Source organism: Melozone crissalis, unplaced genomic scaffold (genome assembly GCF_028551555.1).
Source record: "Melozone crissalis strain CALT ecotype California unplaced genomic scaffold, PUWL_Pcris_2 ptg000295l_1, whole genome shotgun sequence".
Taxonomy (NCBI): domain Eukaryota; kingdom Metazoa; phylum Chordata; class Aves; order Passeriformes; family Passerellidae; genus Melozone; species Melozone crissalis.
Window position 1 is genome coordinate 592,491 of NW_026536047.1, and position 23,137 is coordinate 615,627.

Sequence of the window (23,137 nt, forward strand, 5' to 3'; positions counted from 1 at the left end):
TACTCAGGAAATTGGGAAATTTATGTTTTTTTCTAAGGATAATCCAAATTTTGTAAATCTCGGCGTGGGGAGACGTCCTGGGGAAAAACTCAGGGTCTGGAAGTTGTGGAATTCCTGGAAATTCAGGAATTCCTGGGAAACACTTCCAGGGACAGGTTGGAAGCACAGGATTGGGCTCAGGAAATTGGGAATTGCCTGGATTATTCAGGAAATTGGGAATTTCATGTTTGTTCCAAGGATAATCCAAGCTGTGCAAATCTCAGCTTGGGGAGAGCCTTGGTGACCCCTGGGGAAAAATTCCGGGTCTGAAAGTTGTGGAATTCCTGGAAATCCTGGAATTCATGGAAAAAACACTTCCAGGGAAAGGCTGGAAAAATGGGATTGGGTCTGGATTACTCAGGAAGTTGGGAAATTTATGTTTTTTTCTAAGGATAATCCAAATTTTGTAAATCTCCACTTGGGGAGAGCCTTGGTGACCACTGGGAAAAATTCGGGGTCTGGAAGTTGTGGAATTCCTGGGAATTCTGGAATTCCTGGAAAACACTTCCAGAGCCAGGCTGGAAAAATGGGATTGGGCCTGGATTGTTCAGCAAATTGGGAATTCTGTCTGGTTCTCAATAAATTGGGAATTCTCTTCTGTTTGTTCCAAGGATAAACCAAATTGTGCAAATCTCGGTGTGGGGAAAAAAACCCAGGAGCTTGTGGAATTTCTGAAACCTCTGGAACTCCTGGAACTTGTGGAATTCCTGGAAAACACTTCCAGAGCCGGGCTGGAAAAATGGGATTGGGGCTGGATTACTCAGGAAGTTGGGAATTTTTGGTTTGTTCCAAGGATAATCCAAATTGTGCAAATCTCGGTGTGGGGAAAAAACCCCAGGAACTTGTGGAATTTCTGAAACCTCTGGAATTCCTGGAACTTGTGGAATTTCTGAAACCTCTGGAATTCCTAAAACTCGCGGAATTCCTGGAAAACCAGAAGACAAAACCGCTACCTCCCCGTGGAAGCTCAACTCCAAAGGAATTCTGACCCCAAACAGCCCAAAATCAACAACACCCCGCCAGCCTCATCCCGCCCTCCTCTCCCCTCATTCCCAAAAATCCGGGGGAAAAGCAGGAATGTGGGGCTGCTCCCATTCCAGCAGAACTTCGGGATGGCTTTTCCCAAGGATTTGGGAGCCCTTCCCAAAAGGATATCCAATGGAGAGGTCGTTGAGCAGCTGCAGGGTCTTGGACGTGATCGGCTCGCAGCGGCCCCAGTACTTCAGGTTGGTGATGCTGGGAAGGAAAAAACATGGATCAGAGGGAATTTTATGGGATTTTTCCGGGATTTTTCTGGGAATCGTGGTTGATTTTCCCGTCTCCCGATAGCACGGAGCGTAAAATTGGGAATGAAACCATCGGGATCGTGTTTGGCAGGGAAAATTGTCCTGTGGAAATGCCGGAGCCCAGGATAGACCTGGAATTCTGTGGGATTGGTTACACCTGGAATTCTGTGGGATTGGCTGCACTGGAATTCTGTGGGATCAGTTACACCTGGAATTCTGTGGGATCCCAGGGTACACCTGGAATTTGTGGGATTGGCTGCCCTTGGAATTCTGTGGGATTGGTTACACCTGGAATTTGTGGGATTGGCTGCCCTTGGAATTCTGTGGGATTGACTACACCTGGAATTTCTGGGATTGGCTGCACCTGGAATTGTGGGATCCTAGGGTACACCTGGAATTCTGTGGGATTGGCTGCACTGGAATTTCTGGGATTGGTTACACCTGGAATTGTGTGGGATTGGCTGCCCTTGGAATTCTGTGGGATTGGTTACACCTGGAATTCTGTGGGATTGGCTGCACTGGAATTTCTGGGATTGGTTACACCTGGAATTTCTGGGATTGGCTGCACCTGGAATTGTGGGATCCTAGGGTACACCTGGAATTCTGTGGGATTGGTTACATCTGGGATTCTGTGGGATTGGTTTCAGCTGGAATTTCTGGGATTGGTTACACCTGGAATTCTCTGGGATCCCAGGGTACATCTGGAATTTCTGGGAATGGCTGCCCTTGGAATTCTGTGGGATCGGTTACACCTGGAATTCTGTGGGATTGGTTACACCTGGGATTCTGTGGGATCGGTTACACTTGGAATTCTGTGGGATCGGTTACACCTGGAATTCTGTGGGATCGGTTACACCTGGAATTCTGTGGGATTGGCTGCATCTGGAAATTCTGGGATTGGCTACACCTGGAATTCTGTGGGATTCCAGGCCCCTGGGATTCTGCAGGATTGGTTGCCCTTGGAATTTCTGCGGGATTGGCTGCACCTGGAATTGGTTACATCTGGAATTCTGTGGGATTTGCTACACTTGGAATTTCTGGGATTGGCTGCACATGGAATTGTGGGATCCTAGGGTACACCTGGAATTCTGTGGGATTGGCTGCACTGGAATTTCTGGGATTGGTTACACCTGGAATTGTGTGGGATTGGCTGCCCTTGGAATTCTGTGGGATTGGTTACACCTGGAATTCTGTGGGATTGGCTGCACTGGAATTTCTGGGATTGGTTACACCTGGAATTTCTGGGATTGGCTGCACCTGGAATTGTGGGATCCTAGGGTACACCTGGAATTCTGTGGGATTGGTTACATCTGGGATTCTGTGGGATTGGTTTCAGCTGGAATTTCTGGGATTGGTTACACCTGGAATTCTCTGGGATCCCAGGGTACATCTGGAATTTCTGGGAATGGCTGCCCTTGGAATTCTGTGGGATCGGTTACACCTGGAATTCTGTGGGATTGGTTACACCTGGGATTCTGTGGGATCGGTTACACTTGGAATTCTGTGGGATCGGTTACACCTGGAATTCTGTGGGATCGGTTACACCTGGAATTCTGTGGGATTGGCTGCATCTGGAAATTCTGGGATTGGCTACACCTGGAATTCTGTGGGATTCCAGGCCCCTGGGATTCTGCAGGATTGGTTGCCCTTGGAATTTCTGCGGGATTGGCTGCACCTGGAATTGGTTACATCTGGAATTCTGTGGGATTTGCTACACTTGGAATTTCTGGGATTGGCTGCACATGGAATTCTGTGGGATTGCAGGCCCCTGGGATTCTGTGGGATTGGTTATACCTGAAATTTCTGGGATTGGTTACACCTGGAATTCTCTGGGATCCCAGGTTACACTTGGAATTTTGTGGGATTGGTTATACCTGGAATTCTTTGGGATCCCAGGTTACATCTGGAATTGTGTGGGATTGGCAGCACCTGGAATTTCTGGGACTGGCTACACCAGGAATTCTGTGGGATCCCAGCTTCCACCTGGAATTTCTGGGGTTGGCAGCGCCTGGAATTCTGTGGGATTGGTTACACCTGGAATTCTATGGAATTGGCTGCACCTGGAATTTCTGCGATTGGCTCCACCTGGAATTCTGAGGGATTCCAGGACCCTGAAATTCTGTGGGATTGGGTGCACCTGGAAATCTGTGGGATTGGTTACATCTCGAATTTCCAGGATTGGCAGCACCTGGAATTCTGTGGGACTGGTTATACCTGGAATTTCTGGGATTGGTTACAGTTGAGATTCTGTGGGATTCCAGGCCTCTGGGATTCTGTGGGATTGGTTACAGCTGGAATTTCTGGGATTGGTTACACTTGGAATTTTTGGGATTGATTGGTTAAACCCAGAATTCTGTGGGATTCCAGGCCCTTGAAATTTTGTGGGATTGGCTACACCTGGAATTTCTGGGATTGGTTACACCTGGAATTCTCTGGGATTCCAGGCCTCTGGGATTCTGTGGGATTGGTTACACCTGGAATTTCTGTGGGACTGGCTGCCCTTGGAATTTCTGGGATTGGTTACACCTGGAATTCTGGGATTGGCTGCACTGGAATTTCTGGGATTGGTTACACCTGGAATTCTGGGGGATTCCAGGCCCCTGAAATTCTGTGGGATTGGTTACACCTGGAATTTCTAGGATTGGCCACACCTGAAATTTCTGGGATTGACTGCACCTGGAATTTGTGGGATTGGTTACAGCTGGAATTTCTGGGAATGGTTACACATGGAATTCTGTGGGATTGGCTACACCTGGAATTTTTGTGGCATTTTTGTGGCACTTTTGTGGAATTCCTGGGATTTGGAAAATCCCATCCTAAACTCCCTGAGCTCCCTAAACCCCTCCCAGGAGCAGCAGCAGCGATCCCAGGTTTTTGGGGTGAGGAATTCCAGGATTCCAGGAATTCCGGAATTCCAGGAATTCCAGGAATGCTGCAGGCCACTCACATCTTCCCGATGAACACGCTCAGCACCATGGTCTCGTCGTTCAGCCCCAGCACCTCCGACAGCCTCCGGTACAGCTGCCAAAAAAAAAACACGGAAAAAAGAATTCCAAACTGCCAGGAAAACTGGGAATTCTCCCCAAAAAATCTGATTTCAGGAGAAATCATAGAAAATGGGATTTAATTCTGGGAGAAATTACAGAAAATTTGATTTAATTCCAGGAGAAATCCCAAAAAAATGGGATTTAATTCCAGGAAGAAATCACAGAAAATGAGATTTAATTCTGGGAGAAATCACAGAAAATTTGATTTAATTCTGGGAGAAATCCCAGAAAATGGGATTTAATTCCAGGAGAAATCCCAGAAAATGGCATTTAATTCTGGAGAAATACAACTGCAGCTAAAATGCGGAGAAATCACAGAAATGGGATTTAATTCCGGAGAAATCCCAGAAAATGACATTTAATTCCAGGAAAAAATCCCAGAAATGGGATTTAATTCCAAGAAGAATCACAGAAAATGGGATTTAATTCAGGGAGAAATCCCAGAAAATGGGATTTAATTCCAGGTAAAACGAGGAGAAATCCCAGAAATGGGATTTAATTCAAGGAAGAATCCCAGAAAATGGGATTTAATTTCAGAAGAAATCACAGAAAATGGGATTTAATTCCAGGAAGAATCACAGAAAATGGGATCTAATTCCAGGGGAAATCACAGAAAATGGGATTTAATTTTAGGAGAAATCCCAAAAATGGAATTTAATTCTGGGAGAAATTACAGAAAATGGGATTTAATTTCAGGTCAAATGAGGAGAAATCATAGAAACGTGATTTAATTGCAGGAGAAATCCAGAAAATGACATTTAATTCCAGGAAAAATTAGATAAAATCCCAGAAATGGGATTTAATTCCAGGAAGAATCCAGAAAACGGGATTTAACTCCACATCAAATGGGAAGAAATCACAAAAATGGGATTTATTTTGAGGAAACACGACGAGAACTGACAGAAAACGGGAGTGAATTGCAGGTAAATGAGGAGAAGGGAATGACTGAGGGCTGGTTTTCCGGGGGAAAGGGGGAATTTTTGGGAATTTGGGAATTGCGCCCACCTTGGAGGATTTCTGCACCTGGTCCCCGATGTAGATCTTGCGGAACTGCTCGAAGAAGCTGAGCATGGCCAGCTCCAGCTTCTCATTGCCCGCCTGCGCCAGGCGGGAGTCGGTCAGGTTCATCAGCTGCAGCACCCTGGGGGGAAAGGGGGAAGGGAAGGGGGAAAGGGGAGAAAAGGGGGAAATGGGGAAAAGGAAAGGGGGAAAAGGGGGAAAGGGAAGGGGGAAGAGTGGGGGAAAGGGGGGGGGAAGGGGGAAGGAAAAGGGGGGAAATGGGTGAGAAAAAGGGGAAAGGGGGAAGGAAAAGGGGGGAAATGGGCGAGAAAAAGGGGGAAATGGGGGAAAGGAAAGGGGGAAATGGGGGAAAGAAAGGGGGAAAGGGAAGGGGGAAATGGGGGAGAAAAAGGGGGAAATGGGGGGAAGGAAAGGGGGAAAAGGGGGGAAAGGAAAGGGGGAAAAGGTGGGAAAGGAAAGGGGGAAAGGAAGGGGGGGAAAGGAAAGGGGAAAAGGGGGAAAGGAAAGGAAAGGGGGAAAGGAAAGATGGAAAAGGAAAGGGGGGAAGGGGAAAAGGAAAGGGGGAAGAGCGGGGGAAAGGGGGAAAGGAAAGGGGAAAGGAAAAGGGAAAAGAGGGGGAAGGTAAAGAGGAAAAGGGGGAAGGAGAGGGAGAAAAGGAAAAGGGAGAAGTGGGAGAAAAGGTGGAAAGGAAAGGGGGGAAAAGGGGGAAAGGAAAGGGGGAAATGGGGGAGAAAAAGGGGGGAAATGGGGGAAAGGAGAGGGGAAAAGGGGGAAAGGAAAGGGGGAAGAGTGGGGAAAGGAGGGGGGAAGGGGGAAGGAAAAGGGGAAAGGAAAGGGGGAAGGTAAAGAGGAAAAGGGGGGAAGGAAAGGGAGAAAAGGTGGGAAAGGAAAGGGGAAAAGGGGGAAAGAAAGGGGGAAAGGAGAAGGGAGAAAGGAAAGGGGGGAAAGGGGGAAAAGGAAAGGGGGAAGAGTGGGGGAAAGGAAAGATGGGAAAGGAAAGGGGGAAAGGGGGAAAGGAAAGGGGGAAAAGAGAGGGAAGGTAAAGAGGAAAAGGTGGGAAGGGAAGGGAAGGGAAAACAGAAAAAGGGGGAAAGAAGAGGAGAAGTGATAGAAAAGTGGGAAAAATGGGGGAGAAAACCGGGGAAAGACGGGGGGAAAGAAGAAGAAAATGGGGAGAAAGGAGGGGGAATGGGGAGAAGAAAATAAATGGGGGAAGAAATGGGAGAAAAGGGGAAAAAGGTTGAAGGGGAAAAAAAGGAAGAGAAAAGGAGGAAAAGGTGAAAAAGGGGACAAGAGGGAGAAGAGGACAAGGGAGAAGAAAGGGGGTTTTTCTTGGTTAAAACCTGAATTTCCACTGGATTTCAGTCCCAAAAATCCAGTTAATGCCATGATAAAATCTGAACTTTCCAAGCCAATATTCCCCAATAATTATTCCCAGTGGGAATAGTCCCAATAATCCCAGTGTTTCCAAGCCCAACATTCCAAATAACTCCCAGTATTTCCATGCCAAATATTCCCTAATCAATAATTAATGAACAATTCCTTTTTCTACCCAAATTCCCACTGGGAATCAGCAGCAGCACCCAGCGCCCTCCATCCCTTTCCAGTTGGATTTCCCACTGGAATCAGAGCTGGAAAAATGGGAATAACGCTCTCCCAGCTTTCTGGGAATGGGATTTGCTGGAATATCCCAGGTGAATTTAATGGAATATCCCAGGTGGGTTTTCTTTGGATATCTTGGATGGATTTTACTGGAATTCCCTAGGTGGATTTTTCTGGGATATCCTGGGTGGATTTAATGGAATATCTGGAATATCCCAGGTGGATTTAATGGAATACCCTGGCTGGGTTTAATGGGATATCCTGGGTGGATTTTTCTGGGACATCCTGGGTGGATTTGGCTGGAATATTCCAGGTGGGTTCTGCTGGAATATCCATGTGGATTTAATGGAATATCCCAGGTGGATTTTGTTGGAATTCTCAGGTGGATTTTTCTGGGATATCCCGGGCGGATTTTCTGGAATATCCCGTGTGGATTTAATGGAATATCCTGTGTGGATTTAATGGAATATCCTGGGTGGATTTAATGGAATATCCTGGGTGGATTTAATGGAATATCCTGGGTGGATTTAATGGAATATCCTGTGTGGATTTAATGGAATATCCTGGGTGGATTTAATGGAATATCCGGGGTGGATTTTGGTGGAATATCCCAGGTGGATTTAATGGAATTTCCCAGTGGATTTTGGTGGAATTCCCAGGTGGATTTTGCTTGGAATTTCCTGGGTGGATTTTTCTGGGATGTCTTTGTGAATTTTGCTGGAATCCCTGGATGGATTTTCCTGGAATATCCCAGGTGGATTTTTCTGGGATATCCTGGATGGATTTTCCTGGAATATCTGGAACATCCTGGGTAGATTTTGCTAGAATTCCCGGCTGGATTTTGCTGGAATATCTCAGTGGATTTTCCTGGAATTCCTGGATGGATTTTGCTGGAATTCCTGGATGGATTTTCCTGGAATTCCTGGATGGATTTTCCTGGAATTCCCAGTGGATTCCCCTGCAGTTCCCTACCTGCAGACCAGCTCTCCGTCCATGGCGTCCTGCTCGTCCGTGCTGGCGAAGGACACGCGGCCGCCGATGACGGCGCCGATGATGTACACCAGCCACGTCAGCCGCCCTGGGGACACACAGGGGACACCAGGGGACACTGTCAGGGGTGCCACCCGCCCTGGGCACACACAGCGACCACCCCATGGCAAAAGAATTCACAAATAAATCCATTTTTCCCCAAATAAATCCATTTTTCCTAAAATAAATCCATTTTTTCCCTCAGAAAAGTCACGGTTGCAGTGGTCATAGGGCGAGGAACCTTGTCCTCTCCTGGGACACACTGGGGACATTTCAGAGCTGTCACCTCCCCTTTTCGAGGCCATCTTGCCCAAAATAAATCCATTTTTCTCCCAGAATAAATCAGTTTTTCCCAAAGTAAATAAATTTTTTCCCTTGGAAAAGTCTCAGTTTTAGTGGCCACAGGGTGAGGAACCTCATTCTGCCCCGGGGACACCAGGGGACACTGTCAGGGGTGCCACCCACCCTGGGCACGCACAGCTGGCACCACGTGGCAAAAGAAATCCCAAATAAATTATTTTTTCCAAAATAAATCCATTTTCCCCCTGGATAATGGAATGAGCTGCAGGACAGCACCATCTCCAGCCAGTGAGGAGGGGCAAATCCACACCCAGAGCCCAGAGCAGGGAAAAGAGGGATGGGATTGATGGGATGGGATGGGATTGATGGGATCCATGGGATGGGATTGATGGGATCCATGGGATGGGATTGATGGGATGGGATGGGATCCATGGGATGGATTGATGGGATCCATGGGATGGGATTGATGGATCCATGGGATGGGATTGATGGGATGGGATTGATGGGATCCATGGGATGGGATTGATGGGATCCATGGATGGGATTGACGGGATGGGATGGGATCCATGGGATGGGATTGATGGGATCCATGGGATGGGATTGATGGGATGGGATGGGATCCATGGGATGGGATTGATGGGATCCATGGGATGGGATTGATGGGATGGGATGGGATCCATGGGATGGGATTGATGGGATCCATGGGATGGGATTGATGGGATGGGATGGGATCCATGGGATGGGATTGACGGGATGGGATGGGATCCATGGGATGGGATTGATGGATCCATGGGATGGGATTGATGGGATGGGATGGGATCCATGGGATGGGATTGATGGGATCCATGGGATGAGATGGGATGGGATGGGATGGGATCCATGGGATGGGATGGGATCTATGGGATCCATGGGATGGGACTGGATCCATGGATGGGATCCATGGGATGGGACTGGATCCATGGGATGGGATCCATGGGATGGGATCCACAGGATGGGATCCACGGGATGGACGGGGAACACCTTCCTAACTTCAACAGGAAGGCAAGGGAACATCCTAAATTTCCCCAAATCCTGGAATCCCTCCTCTCAGCAAGGGATTCTCCAGGAACAAAACCCTCTGGAAGAATAATTCCTTTGGGAAGGAGCTCCCACCCCATGGCCAAGCTGACCCTCCTGCACAGCCAGGTCCATGGGGCTGGCGCTGGAGCTCTGATGGGATGGGATCCACAGGATTTGGGATCCATGGGATGGGATTTGCGATGGGATTGGGATCCATGGGATGGGATCCATTGGACTGGATCCATTGGATGGGATTTGGATCCATGGGATGGGATTGGGATCCATGGAATGGGATCCATGGGATCCACTGGATGGGATTTGGATCCATGGGATGGGATTTATGACAGGATTTGGGATCCATGGGATGGGATTGGGATCCATGGAATGGGATCCATGGGATCCACTGGATGGGATTTGGATCCATGGGGTGGGATGGGATGAGATGGGGATGGGCAGCACTGGATAGGGAACCCCTCCCAAGGAGCAACCACACCATCCTTCCACTCTGCAGGGATTTTCCAGGCCAATTCCTTTGGGAAGGAGCCCCCATCCCTGTCCAGGCTGACCTTCCTGCACGGCCAGGTCCATGGGGCTGGTGGTGCCACTGATGAGATGGGATCCATGGGATGTGATTGGGATCCATGGGATGGGATCCATTGGATGAGATTTGGATCCATGGGATGGGATTTATGATAGGACTGGGACTGATGGGATGAGATGGGATTGGGATCCATGGGATGGGATGGGATGGGCAGCACTGGATGGAGAACCCCTCCCAAGGAGCAACCACACCATAGGGAGGGATGCACAGAGGGATGCCGCTCCTCTGCAGGGACTTCCCAGGCCAGTTCCCTTGGGAAGGAGCCCCCATCCCCTGTCCAGGCTGACCTTCCTGCACGGCCAGGTCCATGGGGCTGGTGGTGCCATTGATGGGATGGGGTCCATGGGATGGGATTGGGATGGGATTTGGGATGGGACTGGGATCCATGAGATGAGATTGGGATCCATGGGATGGGATTTGGATCATGGGATGGGATTTATGGTAGGACTGGCATTGATGGGATGGGATGGGATGGGCAGCATTGAACAGGGAGCAACCACACCAAGGAGCAACCACACCATCCCTCCCCTCTGCAGGGACTTCCCAGGCCAGTTCCCTTGGGAAGGAGCCCCCATCCCCTGTCCAGGCTGACCTTCCTGCACGGCCAGGTCCATGGGGCTGGCGCTGGCGCTCTGCAGCAGCTCCTGGTAGGACTGGGCGGCCTGGTCGAAGAGCTGCACCAGCAGCGCGCACGTCTTCTCGTACTCGCAGCGCCCGATGGTGGACAGCTGGTCCAGCTGCTGCTGCACCAGCCCCGTGTCCTCCAGAGGGTCCTCCAGGCCATCCCTGCAAAAAGCACACGGAAAATGGAGCAGGGAACTCCCAGGAGCAGCAGGTCCCTGGTTTCACTGACAAGAGATGTGGGTGGAATTCACACAACTGTGGAATGGTTTGGTTTTCCCCACAGGATTTGGGTGGGAAAAGGTTTCGAGCACCTTCCATTGGACAACATCTTTAATGGCCTGCTTGCCAAATTAACCAGGAATTTCAGAGCACGTTGTTGTGAGTAAATTCCCAGTGCTTCCAGAAGGAAAAAAGAATGAAAACAAAGGAGGGAGTTACAATTTGTGTTGTTGGATTTAAGTTTTTGCCACAGAATTTGGACTGGAAGGTTTAAAGCTCAGTTCCTTCCACTGACCTTTAATGGCCTGGTTGCTAAATTAACCAGGAATTTCAGTGCACATTGTTGGGAGCAAATTCCCAGTGCTTCCACAGGGGAAAAGAAGAGGAAAACAAAGCAAGGAGTTATGACTTGTGCTGTCTCACTTGAGTTTTTCCCACAGAATTTGGCCTGGAATTGTTTAATGCTCAACTTGCTGCACCTTCCATTGGACAACATCTTTAATGGCCTGGTGGCCAAATTAACCAGGAATTGCAGAGCACGTTGTTGTGAGTAAATTCCCAGTGCTTCCAGAAGGAGAAAAAGAATGAAAACAAAGCAGGGAGTTACAGTTTGTGTCGTTTGATGTAAGTTTTTCCCACAGAATTTGGGTTTCGAGGGGTTTAAAACACCTTCCACTGGACATCTTTAATGGCCTAATTGCCAAACTACCCAGGAATTTCAGGGCATACTGTAGGGACAAAATTCCCAGTGCTTCCACGGGGAAAAGAGAAGGAAAACAAAGCAGGAAGTTAGAATTTATGTTGTTTAAGTTTCTCCCACAGAATTCGGGCTGGAAGGGTTTAAAGCCCAGCTGCAATTTCCAGTGGCCTGGCTGCCAAATGAACCAGGAATTTCAGGACACTATTGGGAGCAAATTCCCAGTGCTTCCAGAGGGAAAAGAGAATGAAAGCAAAGCAGAGTTGTCATTTGTGTTGGAAAGAGCTAAAATCCCAGCCCATCCTGCCCCGTGCCATGGGCAGGGCCACCTCAGCCATGTCCTCTCCAGGGGAACACCTGGACTCTTCCCAGCCTTCCCAGCCCCAGGAGCATCAGCAGAAGCCTCCAGGTGTGCGGTGGCCTCACCTGAGGATGATGTGCACGGATTCCAGGCGGGAGGTGATGTAGGCTTTGGTCACCTCGGGCGTGTAGGTCTCCAGCATGTGCGGCTCCGTGGCCTTCACGTAGGGCACGGATGCGGCCAGGCGCTGCCACAGGCTCAGCAGGTAGTGCACACTGTTGGGGGCAAACTCCCAGTGCTTCCACAGGGAAAAGGGGAGGAAAACAAAGCAAGGAGTTATGATTCGTGTTGTTTGACTTGAGTTTTTCCCACAGAATTTGAGCTGGAATTGTTTAATGCTCAGCTCGCTGCACTTTCCATTGGCCTGGCGGCCAAATTAGCCAGGAATTTCAGAGCAAACTGTTAGGAGAAAATTCCAAGTGCTTCCAGGGGGAAAAGAGAAGGAAAAAAAAACCAGGGAGTTATGAGTTGTGTTGTTTTATTTTAAGTTTTCCCCACAGAATTTGGGATGGAAGGTGTTTAATGCTCAGTTCCTTCCACTTTCTGCTGGTTGCCAAATTAACCAGGAATTTCAGAGCACAACACTGGGAGCAAATTCCCAGTGCTTCCACAGGGGAAACAGAAGGAAAACAAAGCAAGGAGTTCAATTTGTGTTGTTTGACTCAGGTTTTTCCCACAGAATTTGTCCTGGAAGCTTTTTAACGCTCAGTTTGCTGCACTTTCCATTGAACTGCTGACCAAATTAACTAGGAACTTCAGATCACACTGCTGGGAACTAATTCCCAGTGCTTCCACAGGGGAAAAGAGAAAGAAAATAAACCAGGGAGTTATGATTTGTGTTGTTTGACTTTAATTTTTCCCTCAGAATTTGGGTTGGAAGGTGTTTAAAGCTCAGTTCCTTCCACCGGTTCTCAAATTAGCCAGGAATTTCAGGGCATGCTGTAGGGAGCAAATTCCCAGTGCTTCTGGAGGGGAAAAAAGAAGGACAACAAAACAGGGAGTTATGATTTCTGTTGTTTGACTTAAGTTTTTCCCACAGAATTTGAGCTGGAAGTTGTTTAATGCTCAGCTCGCTGCACCTTCCACTGGCCTTTAATGGCCTGGTAGCTAACTTAACCAGGAATTTCAGAGCACATTGTTAGGAATAAATTCCCAGTGGTTCCAGAGGGAAAAGGGAAGGAAAACAAACCAGGAACATATGATTTGTGCTGTTTGATTTAAGTTTTTCCCACAGAATTTGGCTTGTAAGTTCAGCTTGTTGCACCTTCAACTGGCCTTTAATGCCTTGGTTGCCAAATTAACCAGGAATTTCAGAGCACATTGTTGGGAGTAAATTCCCAGTGTTTCCTGAAGGAAAATGGAAGGAAAACAAAGCAGGGAGTTATGATTTGTATTGTTTGACTTGAGTTTTTTCCACAGAATTTGGGTTGGAAGGGGTTTAAAGCTCAGCTTGCTGCACCTTGCCTGGTTGCCAAATTAACCAAGAATTTCAGAGCACATTGTTGGGAGTAAATTCCCAGTGTTTCCAGAAGGAAAAGGGAAGGAAGACAAGCCAGGAACATATGATTTGTGCTGTTTAAGTTTTTCCCACAGAATCTGGGTCGCAAGGGGTTTCAAGTTCAGCTCATTGCCCCTTCCACTGGCCTTTGATGCCCTGGTTGCTAAATTAACCAGGAATTTCAGGGCACACTGTTGGGAGTAAATTCCCATTGCTTCCAGAAGGAAAATGGAAGGAAAACAAAGCAGGGAGTTATGATTTGTATTGTTTGACTTGAGTTTTTCCCACAGAATTTGGGTTGGAAGGGGTTTAAAGCTCAGCTTGCTGCACCTTGCACTGGCCTAGTTGCTAAATTAACAATGAATTTCAGAGCACACTGCTGGTAGTAAATTCCCAGTGTTTCCAGAGGAAAAAGGGAAGGAAAACAAAGCAGGGAGTTATGATTTGTGTTGTTTGACTCAGGTTTTTCCCACAGAATTTAGGTTGGAAGTGGTTTAAAGCTCAGCTTGTTGCACCTTGCCTGGTTGCCACATGAACCAGGAATTTGAGGGCACACATTGATCAGTCGTTCCCAGCACTCAGGAAACACGGGGAGATAATCCCAAATCCCCAGGACATGCAGCTGAATCCCAGCCCTCCCCCAGCTCCCACACACTGCACAGCCTGAGCTGCTTCCCAGGAATTCCAATTCCACAAACAAAGGGATTTGTTTTTTAAACCTTCCCCCGTGCAGGGCTGTGGTTGTGAGCTGTACACACAGCTGGAAAGCTCAGTGGAAATATCCATGATATTCCAATTCCTCCCAATCCCCCTGAGTGCATTGCAACAGTGAAGTGAGACAGAATCCTAAAAATAAACCTTATTTAACACGTTTTTTTTTAATTCCCTGCTATGATATGGAAAAGCCTCTGGAGGCATGGCAACAACTCTGCCTTCCCACATGGATTCCATTCAGGATTTCAGAGGATGATCCAGGCAGGATTTCTGTAAAAATTCCCTGTTTTCCAGAGAATCCAAAGGGCAGGGGAGGGCTGTACCTGCAGGCTGGTGACGGTGAAGTTGGCGATGAGCCGGATCACCTCGGGGTAGTTCTCCACCTTCACCAGTTCTCCCAGTTGGTAATTGCTTTTCAACCGGGCCAGCAGCCGGCAGAACTCGTGGTAATTGTTGGGGTCTGATAAACTCTGAGGGGACAAAAAGAGGAGGGGGGCTCAGGAGCAGTTCTGCTGTCCCCTGTGAGAGGCTGGGATGGACCCTCATGGAATCAGAGAGAGCTGCAACAACAAAAACAAGTTCCCAACAAATGCCACCCTGCCCAGTCAGCAATTGGCACGTTTCCTGGTTTTTGGGCATTTCCAGGGATGTTCCAGTCCTTAAACACCCTTCCAATGGAGAACTGTTCCTACAGGAGCAGCTCTGCTGTCCCCTGCCAGAGACTCAGATTATCATGGAATCAGAGAGAGCTCCTACAACAAAACCAAGCTCCCAACAAATCCCACCCTGCCCAGTCAGCAATTTCCACATTTCCTGGTTTTTGGGCACTTCCAGGGATGCGTCCAGTCCTTAAATACTCTTCCAATGGAGAATCTTTCTTACAGGATGAGTTCTGCTGTCCCCTGCCAGAGACTCAGATTATCATGGAATTGGAGACAGCTCCAATTCCACGACTGGAACAAGCCCAAGCTCCCAACAAATCCCACTCTGCCCATTAAACCAGGTCAGTAATTGCCACATTTCCTGGGTTTTGGGCACTTCCAGGGATGCTTCCAGTCCTTAAATACCCTTCCAAGGGAGAACTGTTCTTTCAGGATGAGTTCTGCTGTTCCCTGCCAGAGGCTCAGAGCATCATGAAATCAGAGAACAAGTCCAAGCTCCCAACAAATCCCACTCTGCCCAGTCAGCAATTGCCACATTTCCTATTTTTTGGGAGGGTTCCAGTCCTTAAACACTCTTCCAATGGAGAACTGTTCCTACAGGAGCAGCTCTGCTGTCTCCTGCCAGAGGCTCAGATCATCACGGAATCAGAGAGAGCTCCTACAACAAAACCAAGCTCCCAACAAATCCCACTCTGCCCAGTCAGCAATTGCCAATTTTCCTGTTTTTTGGGCACTTCCAGGGATGTTTCCAGTCCTTAAATACTCTTCCAATGGAGAAATTGTTCCCACAGGAGCAGCTCTGCTGTCCCCTACCAGAGACTCAGATCATCATGAAATTGGAGAACAAGTCCAAGCTCCCAGCAAAACCCACTCTGCCCATTAAACCAGGTCAGCAATTGCAACATTTCCTGGTTTTTCTGCATTTCCTGTCCTTAAATACCCTTCCAATGGAGAAATTGTTCCTAATACCCACCATGAACCTTCCTTGGTGGTGGAATGGCAGGAAAAGGGAAGAGCAGGACAACGCTGCACTTTGCCAAGTTGGAAAAAGGATTTTTCCCATGAAATTTTTTCCATGAAAAAGGATATTTTGGGATGAAATGTGGTGGAGAGGATGCACAGACTGATTTCCCCCCTGCAATACTCACCTGGGGGTTTTCCAGTATCCGTTTCACTCCATCCACCAGGTGAGATAAGAACTTCGCCCTCTCGGCGTTGTTGAAGAGGGAGCGGCGCACGGAGGCGATCTGCACCAAGCAGGATAAAACCTGCCAGGACACACAAAAACGGGAATAAACACAAAAACAGGGGTGAAAACAAGGAAAGGAAGAAATTTTCCCCTCATGACACAAGCAGGGTTTGAGGTTTGGTGCTCCTTTAGGGACCAAACAATTCTGTCTCCTCAGAAATCACAGCACACAAAGCAACAGCTCCATCCCAAAAATCACAGAATTATGGAATTCCTGAGGGTGGAAAAGCCCTCCAAGGTCAGAATCCAACCTTTAATCCCCACCTTGGCACCCAGCTCAGAGCTCTGAGTCCAGGTTTTCCCTCAACACCTCCAGGGATGGGGATCCCAATGGAATAATTTCAGATTTCCATTCAAAAAAAGGATTCTCACACCTCAAATCTCTCCTGAATATTTAAGGCTTGAAATTCAGAATTAGCCATTAACTCTCCACCAGAATAAGTGGAGTCTCCATGGAAAAATTCCTTCTGAAGGCCCTTCCCTCTCAGCCTTGTTTTCACTGAGCTTTAAGTACGGGAAATATTTATCAGATAAATGCCTGCAAGGCCTTTTAAAATTCTTTTTCCAGAAGAAACAATCAACTTTTTATTTTTTCCAGAAGAAATAATTCAACTTTTTATTTTTTCCAGAAGAAATAATCCAACTTTTAGCTCAGTTGTGTTTTCATCCCAATGGACATGGCCTCGTTTGGAAGGGTGGAAGGAGAAATTCCAAACCTGGAATCCCAGGTTTGCTCCCCTATTCCTGGTGTGGTTTTAGGACTTGGTTTGGGAATAACAAGAGTTGCTCCCTCAAGGGGATGAGCAAACAGGAGATTCCAAAAAGTGTGAGGAGAAAGGAGGTTGGAATTCCAGCAAAAAAAGTGGTTTTAGGGAAAATCCAACCTCAGAGATGCTTCAAAACTCTCAGCAGCATCTGGACACTTCAAACCTGGGGTAGCTGAATCCCCAGGGAATCCACCCAGAGGAATCCTAAAAAAAAGGAAAATAAACCCTGGACTTACCAGAGGAGAAAATGAAGGAGGGATGGAATGATAAAGATCAAAAAACAACTGAAGGGTCGAAGAATCCAAGAATGCTGCAAGAGAAAAGAGGATTTTACCTCCATTTACAGCTTCCCACAGGAATAATCCTTATTTTACCACATGGATTTGTCACACCAAAGCACCACAACCCCGAGAAAAATTCTCCCAGGATTTTGTATTTTTAAGGCTCAATGCTTTTCCTAGAAATTGAGTCACCCACAGGCACTTGGAACTGGGAGAAAATGACAGGAAGGTATTTTAAGAACACAATCTGTGCCTGTCAAATGCCTGCTGGGAACAGCAGGATGGGGCAAAAAGGTGCCAAGTTATTCAAGTTATTCCCTATTTTTTTTTTTTAGATCCATTTTTCCTGGTTTTTGGAACAAGAGGTGAAAGACTGGAAGAGAAAAGAGGTTTTAAAAGCAACATAAAACCCCTAGAAATTAATCAGGTGGGTTTAGAGCTGAGTTTAACCCCTGGCTTTGCAAAGTCGAGCTTATTTATAAAAACCCAAAGGCTGGGAGCATTTTCCAGGTGGGATCACCTGATTTTTCCTGGTTTTTGGAACAAGAGGTGAAAGACTGGAGAGAAAAGAGGTTTCAAAAGCAACATAAAATCCCCCAGAAACGAATCAGGTGGGTTTAGAGCTGAGTTTAACCCCTGGCTTTGCAAAGTCGAGCTTATTTATAAAAACCCAAAGGCTGGGAGCATTTTCCAGGTGGATCACCTGATCTCCAACTGGTTGGGATCTGCACAGTGCAAAGATCATCCGAGGACTCGTCCGTGGAGGTGCCGATGAAGTCGAAGTTCAGGCAGTTGTGGGTGAGCTTGAGGAGCTGCATCAGCAGCCCGTGCTGGCTCTCATCGTTCAGGTTCAGGTTCTTCCCAGAAGCCTGAGGAAAACGTGGAATTAAGGCAGGGAAATGGGAAAAAAATTATAAAAATTTGGGTGGCAGCTGAATTTAGGCAGGATTCTATTTGTGGAACAAGCAGCAGGTGTGGTTTTATAAGTAATGAGGCATAATAAAATATATAAAAAGAAATAAAATGAATATATTCCAGCCTAAATAAAATCCCAGAATTTTTCCATATCAGGGATAACAGGCAGCATTCCCATGTTCCTCCCTGAACTACACAGGGATTGGCATTGAGGGATCCAGGAGATCACGGAATTCTTTTCTGTCTGACAGGAATCCTGTGCTCCCCTCCCAAGGGAATGAGGAAAAATGGGACAAAACTGGGACAAGGATTTATTTGTCAAAGATATTGAAAATAGAAACCCAAATTCTCCTTTTTTCCAGCTTGAGCAGCTGCATCAGCAGCCCGTGCTGGCTCTCATCGTTCAGGTTCAGGTAGTGGCAATCATCGTTCAGGTTCAGGTTCTTCCCAGAAGCCTGAGGAAAACGTGGAATTAAGGCAGGGAAATGGGAAAAAAAAAATAAAAATCCAGGTATTAGCTGAATTTAGGCAGGATTTTATTGGAGGGATTTATGGAACGAGCAATGGGTGTGGTTTTGCAGGTAGTGAGGCATAAATAAAATCAAGAAATAAAAAGAAATATATTCCAGCCTAAATAAAATCCCAGAATTTTTCCATATCAGGGATAACAGGCAGCATTCCCATGTTCCTCCCTGAACTACACAGGGATTGGCATTGAGGGATCCAGGAGATCACGGAATTCTTTTCTGTCTGACAGGAATCCTGTGCTCCCCTCCCAAGGGAATGAGGAAAAATGGAATAAAACTGGGACAAGGATTTATTTGTCAAAGATATTGAAAATAGAAACCCAAATTCTCCTTTTTTCGTGATGTTTTAAGCCAGGGAATTTTAACCTCAGGATCCAGGGATTTATTTGCAGCTGGAATTGTAGAGAAGAGTTTGATTTCTGGGTTTATTTTCTATGTATTACCTAAAACCTAAATAACAATAAAAATATTTATATATAAAATATATACCTATATAAAAATATATATTTCTTTAATATGCATTTTATGCATATGTATATATAGATATGCATATATATAAATATGTGTATTATATGCATATAACATGTAAATATGTATATTTTATGTATAAATAAAATCTATTTAATATGTATTACTTAAACAAAATCCATTTATTAATATCACGTTCTTTAAGAAAGAACATTTCCTTAATGAATCCATTTTTTCCTTGAGAAACAACAGGGAACTTTAACCCCAAGCTCAGGATCCAGGGATTTATTTGCAGCTGGAATTGTAGAGAAGAGTTTGATTTCTGGGTTTATTTTCTATGTATTACCTAAAAATATATTTACCTAAATAATAATGAAAATATTTATATATAAAATATATACCTATATATAAATATAATATACTTAATATGTATTATATACCTATGTATATATAAGTATATATTATATGCATACATATTACGTAAATATATATAACATGTAAATATGTATATTATATATATAAATAAAATCTATTTAATATGTATTATTTAAATAAAATCTATTTATTGATATTGATTTCTTTAGGAAGAAAAACTTCCTTAATTAATCAAATTTTTCCTTGAGAAACAACAGAGGAAGTTTAACCCCAAACTCAGGATCCAGGGATTTATTTGCAGCTGGAATTGTAGAGAAGAGTTTGATTTCTGGGTTTATTTTCTATGTATTACGTAAAAATATATTTACCTAAATAATAATAAAAATATTTATATATAAAATATATACCTATAGAAAAATATATAATAGATTTAATATATCTTTTTAAAATATATATATATGCATATGTATATGTATATGTATATATAAATATATATATGCACATATATGATGTAAATACATATATAACATGTAAATATGTATATGTATAAATAAAATCTATTTAGTATGTATTATTTAAATAAAATACATTTATTAATAGCAATTTATTTAGGAAGAAAAACTTCCTTAATTAATCAAATTTTTCCTTGAGAAACAATAGAGAAGTTAACCCAGGGCTCAGGACCCAGGGATTTATTTGCAGCTGGAATTGTAGAGAAGAGTTTGATTTCTCTATTTTCTACTTATTATTTAATTAAAATCTATTTAATATTTCTTATTTAATAAAGATCTATAAAATATTAATCATTTAAATAAACCCTATTTATTATTATTAATTTCTTCACAAATAAAAACTTCCTTATTTAATCCATTTTTTCCTTGAAAGAACAACCCAAACCCAGAATTTTTTAGGAAGGAATTTCATCCACTCATTCCACTTCCCAAAAGAAACCTTCCCAAACTTTCCTTACCTGTTTCAGTAAACTGCAGGACAGGGTGAAAATATCAAATAAAGAGGAATCTCGGAAGGAAGAGGCGATTTTCCTGTGCTTGGTCAGGGGGTGGGTGGTGTCCGCCTGCAGGGGAGAGAAACCGGGCTCAGAGCTGTGGGGTGACACCAGGAAAAGCAGGAAAAGCAGCAGGAATCCCAGGAAATCCAGCAGGAATCCCAGGAAATCCAGCAGGAATCCCAGGAAATCCAGATTTCCCTCCCCAGAACCAGTGGGATGCAATTCCCCAGCTTTTCCATGGAAAAAAATCCACATTTCTGTCACAAAGCTGGGCTGGGTTTAGTCCAAATTCCTTCAATCTTTGCCCAAAACAGCAGCAAAAATTTGGTTTATTTCCTGGAGCTGCTGGGTGGGAAAGAATAAACAGCAGGAATTAAAATTCCACTTGGAAAAGGGAACTGGAAGGAGTTATCCAGGTTGGACGTTGCTGTTTTATGGGATAAATTCCAGTCCAGAGCTCAGAGCTGGGGAACAGCAAAACTCAGATTTTTTTCCCTCATGAAAAGGGGAAAAATGATGGGAAAATATCAAATATAAGGAATTCCAGAAGGAAGAGGTGATTTCCCTCCCCAGAACCAGTGGGATGCAATTCCCCAGCTTTTCCATGGAAAAAAATCCACATTTCTGTCACAAAGCTGGGCTGGGTTTAGTCCCAATTCCTTCAATCTTTGCCCAAAACAGCAGCAAAATTTGGGTTTATTTGGGATTTTAGGAATGGGAATTCCGAGCTCCAAAGGGTTCAATCCCTCCTGGAGCTGCTGGGTACACGGGGATGAAGAACAGCAATTAAAATTATCCAGGTTATCCAGGCTGGAATTTGCTGTTCTGTGGGATAAATTCCAATCCTGGATCAGCCACTGGAGCCCAGAACTGGGGAACAGCAAAACTCAGATTTTTTTCCCTCATGAAAAGGGGAAAAATGATGGGAATATATCAAATATAAGGAATTCCAGAAGGAAGAGGTGATTTCCCTCCCCAGAACCAGTGGGATGCAATTCCCCAGCTTTTCCATGGAAAAAAATCCACATTTCTGTCACAAAGCTGGGCTGGGTTTAGTCCAAATTCCTTCAATCTTTGCCCAAAACAGCAGCAAAAATTTGGTTTATTTGGGATTTTAGGAATGGGAACTCCAAAGGGTTCAATCCCTCCTGGAAAGAATAAACAGCAGGAATTAAAATTCCACATGGAAAAGGGAACTGGAAGGAGTTATCCAGGTTGGACTTTGCTGTTTTATGGGATAAATTCCAGTCCTGGATCAGCCACTGGAGCCCAGAGCTGGGGAACAGCAAAACTCAGATTTTTTTCCCTCATGAAAATGGGAAAAATGAGGAAAAATTCCAATTTTTGTGACCATTCCCAGTCAAATTCCACCTGCCTGGGATGGGCACTGTGTTATCCCTCTGGAAGGTAGAATTCCTGCATAAATATCCACTTTGAAATGTTCATATTTCACTATTTAAACTAAACTAAATTAAATAAACAACAGATCAAAATTATATAAATATAGTTGAATTTTCAATCAAAAACTGAAATAATTAAATTGAAATTTATGATAAAATTAAATTTCAATTTCCAAACCTCTCCTCCAGTATTTGAGGAACCAGGACAGTTCCAACGTTGGATTTTAGACCTGAATTTTCCCAACAATTCCATTAAGGACCCCAAAACTCCCATCCTTTATATTGTAGAAAGAAAAGCTCCAACAGATCCTAAATTTTTTAGGTGTTTTAATATCCAAATTATTCCTCAGCTCAGACTTTTGGGATTTCAGGGATTTTAGGAAAATGAACATTATTTAATTCCCATTTCAAGCAATTTGTGGGGATGGAAAATCCCTTTTATTTCTGTCCTTAGGAAAATGGGATTTTCTTCTTCACCACCACAGTGAATTGGGCTTAAACAGTGAATTCAGCTTAAATCACTAAACTGTGCTTAAATTGGTGAACTTGGCTTAAATCAGTAAATTTGGATTAAATCAATGATTTGGGCTTCTCCATTTCCGGTTCTGAAATCCCTCCAGGATTTCTCTGGATTAAACAGCATCCCAGGGAAATCTGAAGTTAGTTACTTAATGAGACCAAAAAAAATCAATTTGTTTTTTCCAGCTGTTTTTTTAAGGAAAATCTGAGACTTTTCCACACATTGTGACCCTCAGAACTACAGCAAATTATGCATGCCTGAGGGAAAACCATGGAAAAACCATGGAAAAAAGACAGAAAAAACACAGAAATTGGGATAGCAGCAGGTAAAGGTGCTTATTCCAGTTTCCAGCAGCAATTCCAGAGGGAATTCCAGAGCACAGCCCTGGAAAGATTTTAAATCCTCTGGAAAAGCTGGGCCAGGATTGGGCCTGGCCAGGCCTCAGGGGCCAGGAAAAGGACACAACCTGAGAATCCTGAAAGATTTCTGGGGATTTTAACCCAGAAATCATTCAGAGTTTCACCCTGGATGAAAGACATGGTTTAAAAATGGGGACAATGGGAAAATTTGAGTTTTTTTCTCCCTGGTCTAGAAGGAGGGTCAGAAAATCAGAGACTTTTGCACTCATTGTGACCCTCAGGATTGCAGCACAATCTGCATGTCTGAGGGAAAACCATGGAAAAAACCATGAAAAAAACATGGAAAAGCCACAGAAATTGGGATAGCAGCAGGTAAAGGTGCTTATTCCAGTTTCCAGCCGCAATTCCAAAGGGAATTCCAGAGCACAGCCCTGGAGGGATTTTAAATCCTCTGGAAAAGCTGGGCCAGGATTGGGCCTGGTCAGGCCTTAGGGGCCAGGAAAAGGACA

General features: G+C 45.0%; 1 protein-coding gene across 1 annotated transcript in view; it reads right to left on the bottom strand.

Annotated features, from left to right (window-relative positions):
• The window catches only part of XPO7 (exportin 7), a 62,707-nt gene that overhangs the window by 21,536 nt on the left and 18,034 nt on the right, over window positions 1–23,137 (bottom strand). The window contains 11 exon segments of the mRNA XM_054294653.1: window positions 1,195–1,275; window positions 4,273–4,346; window positions 5,378–5,513; window positions 7,967–8,072; window positions 10,576–10,769; window positions 11,950–12,122; window positions 14,420–14,566; window positions 15,907–16,026; window positions 17,011–17,084; window positions 17,759–17,924; window positions 20,311–20,415. Of these exon segments, the coding sequence (XP_054150628.1) occupies window positions 1,195–1,275; window positions 4,273–4,346; window positions 5,378–5,513; window positions 7,967–8,072; window positions 10,576–10,769; window positions 11,950–12,122; window positions 14,420–14,566; window positions 15,907–16,026; window positions 17,011–17,084; window positions 17,759–17,924; window positions 20,311–20,415 (1,376 nt within the window).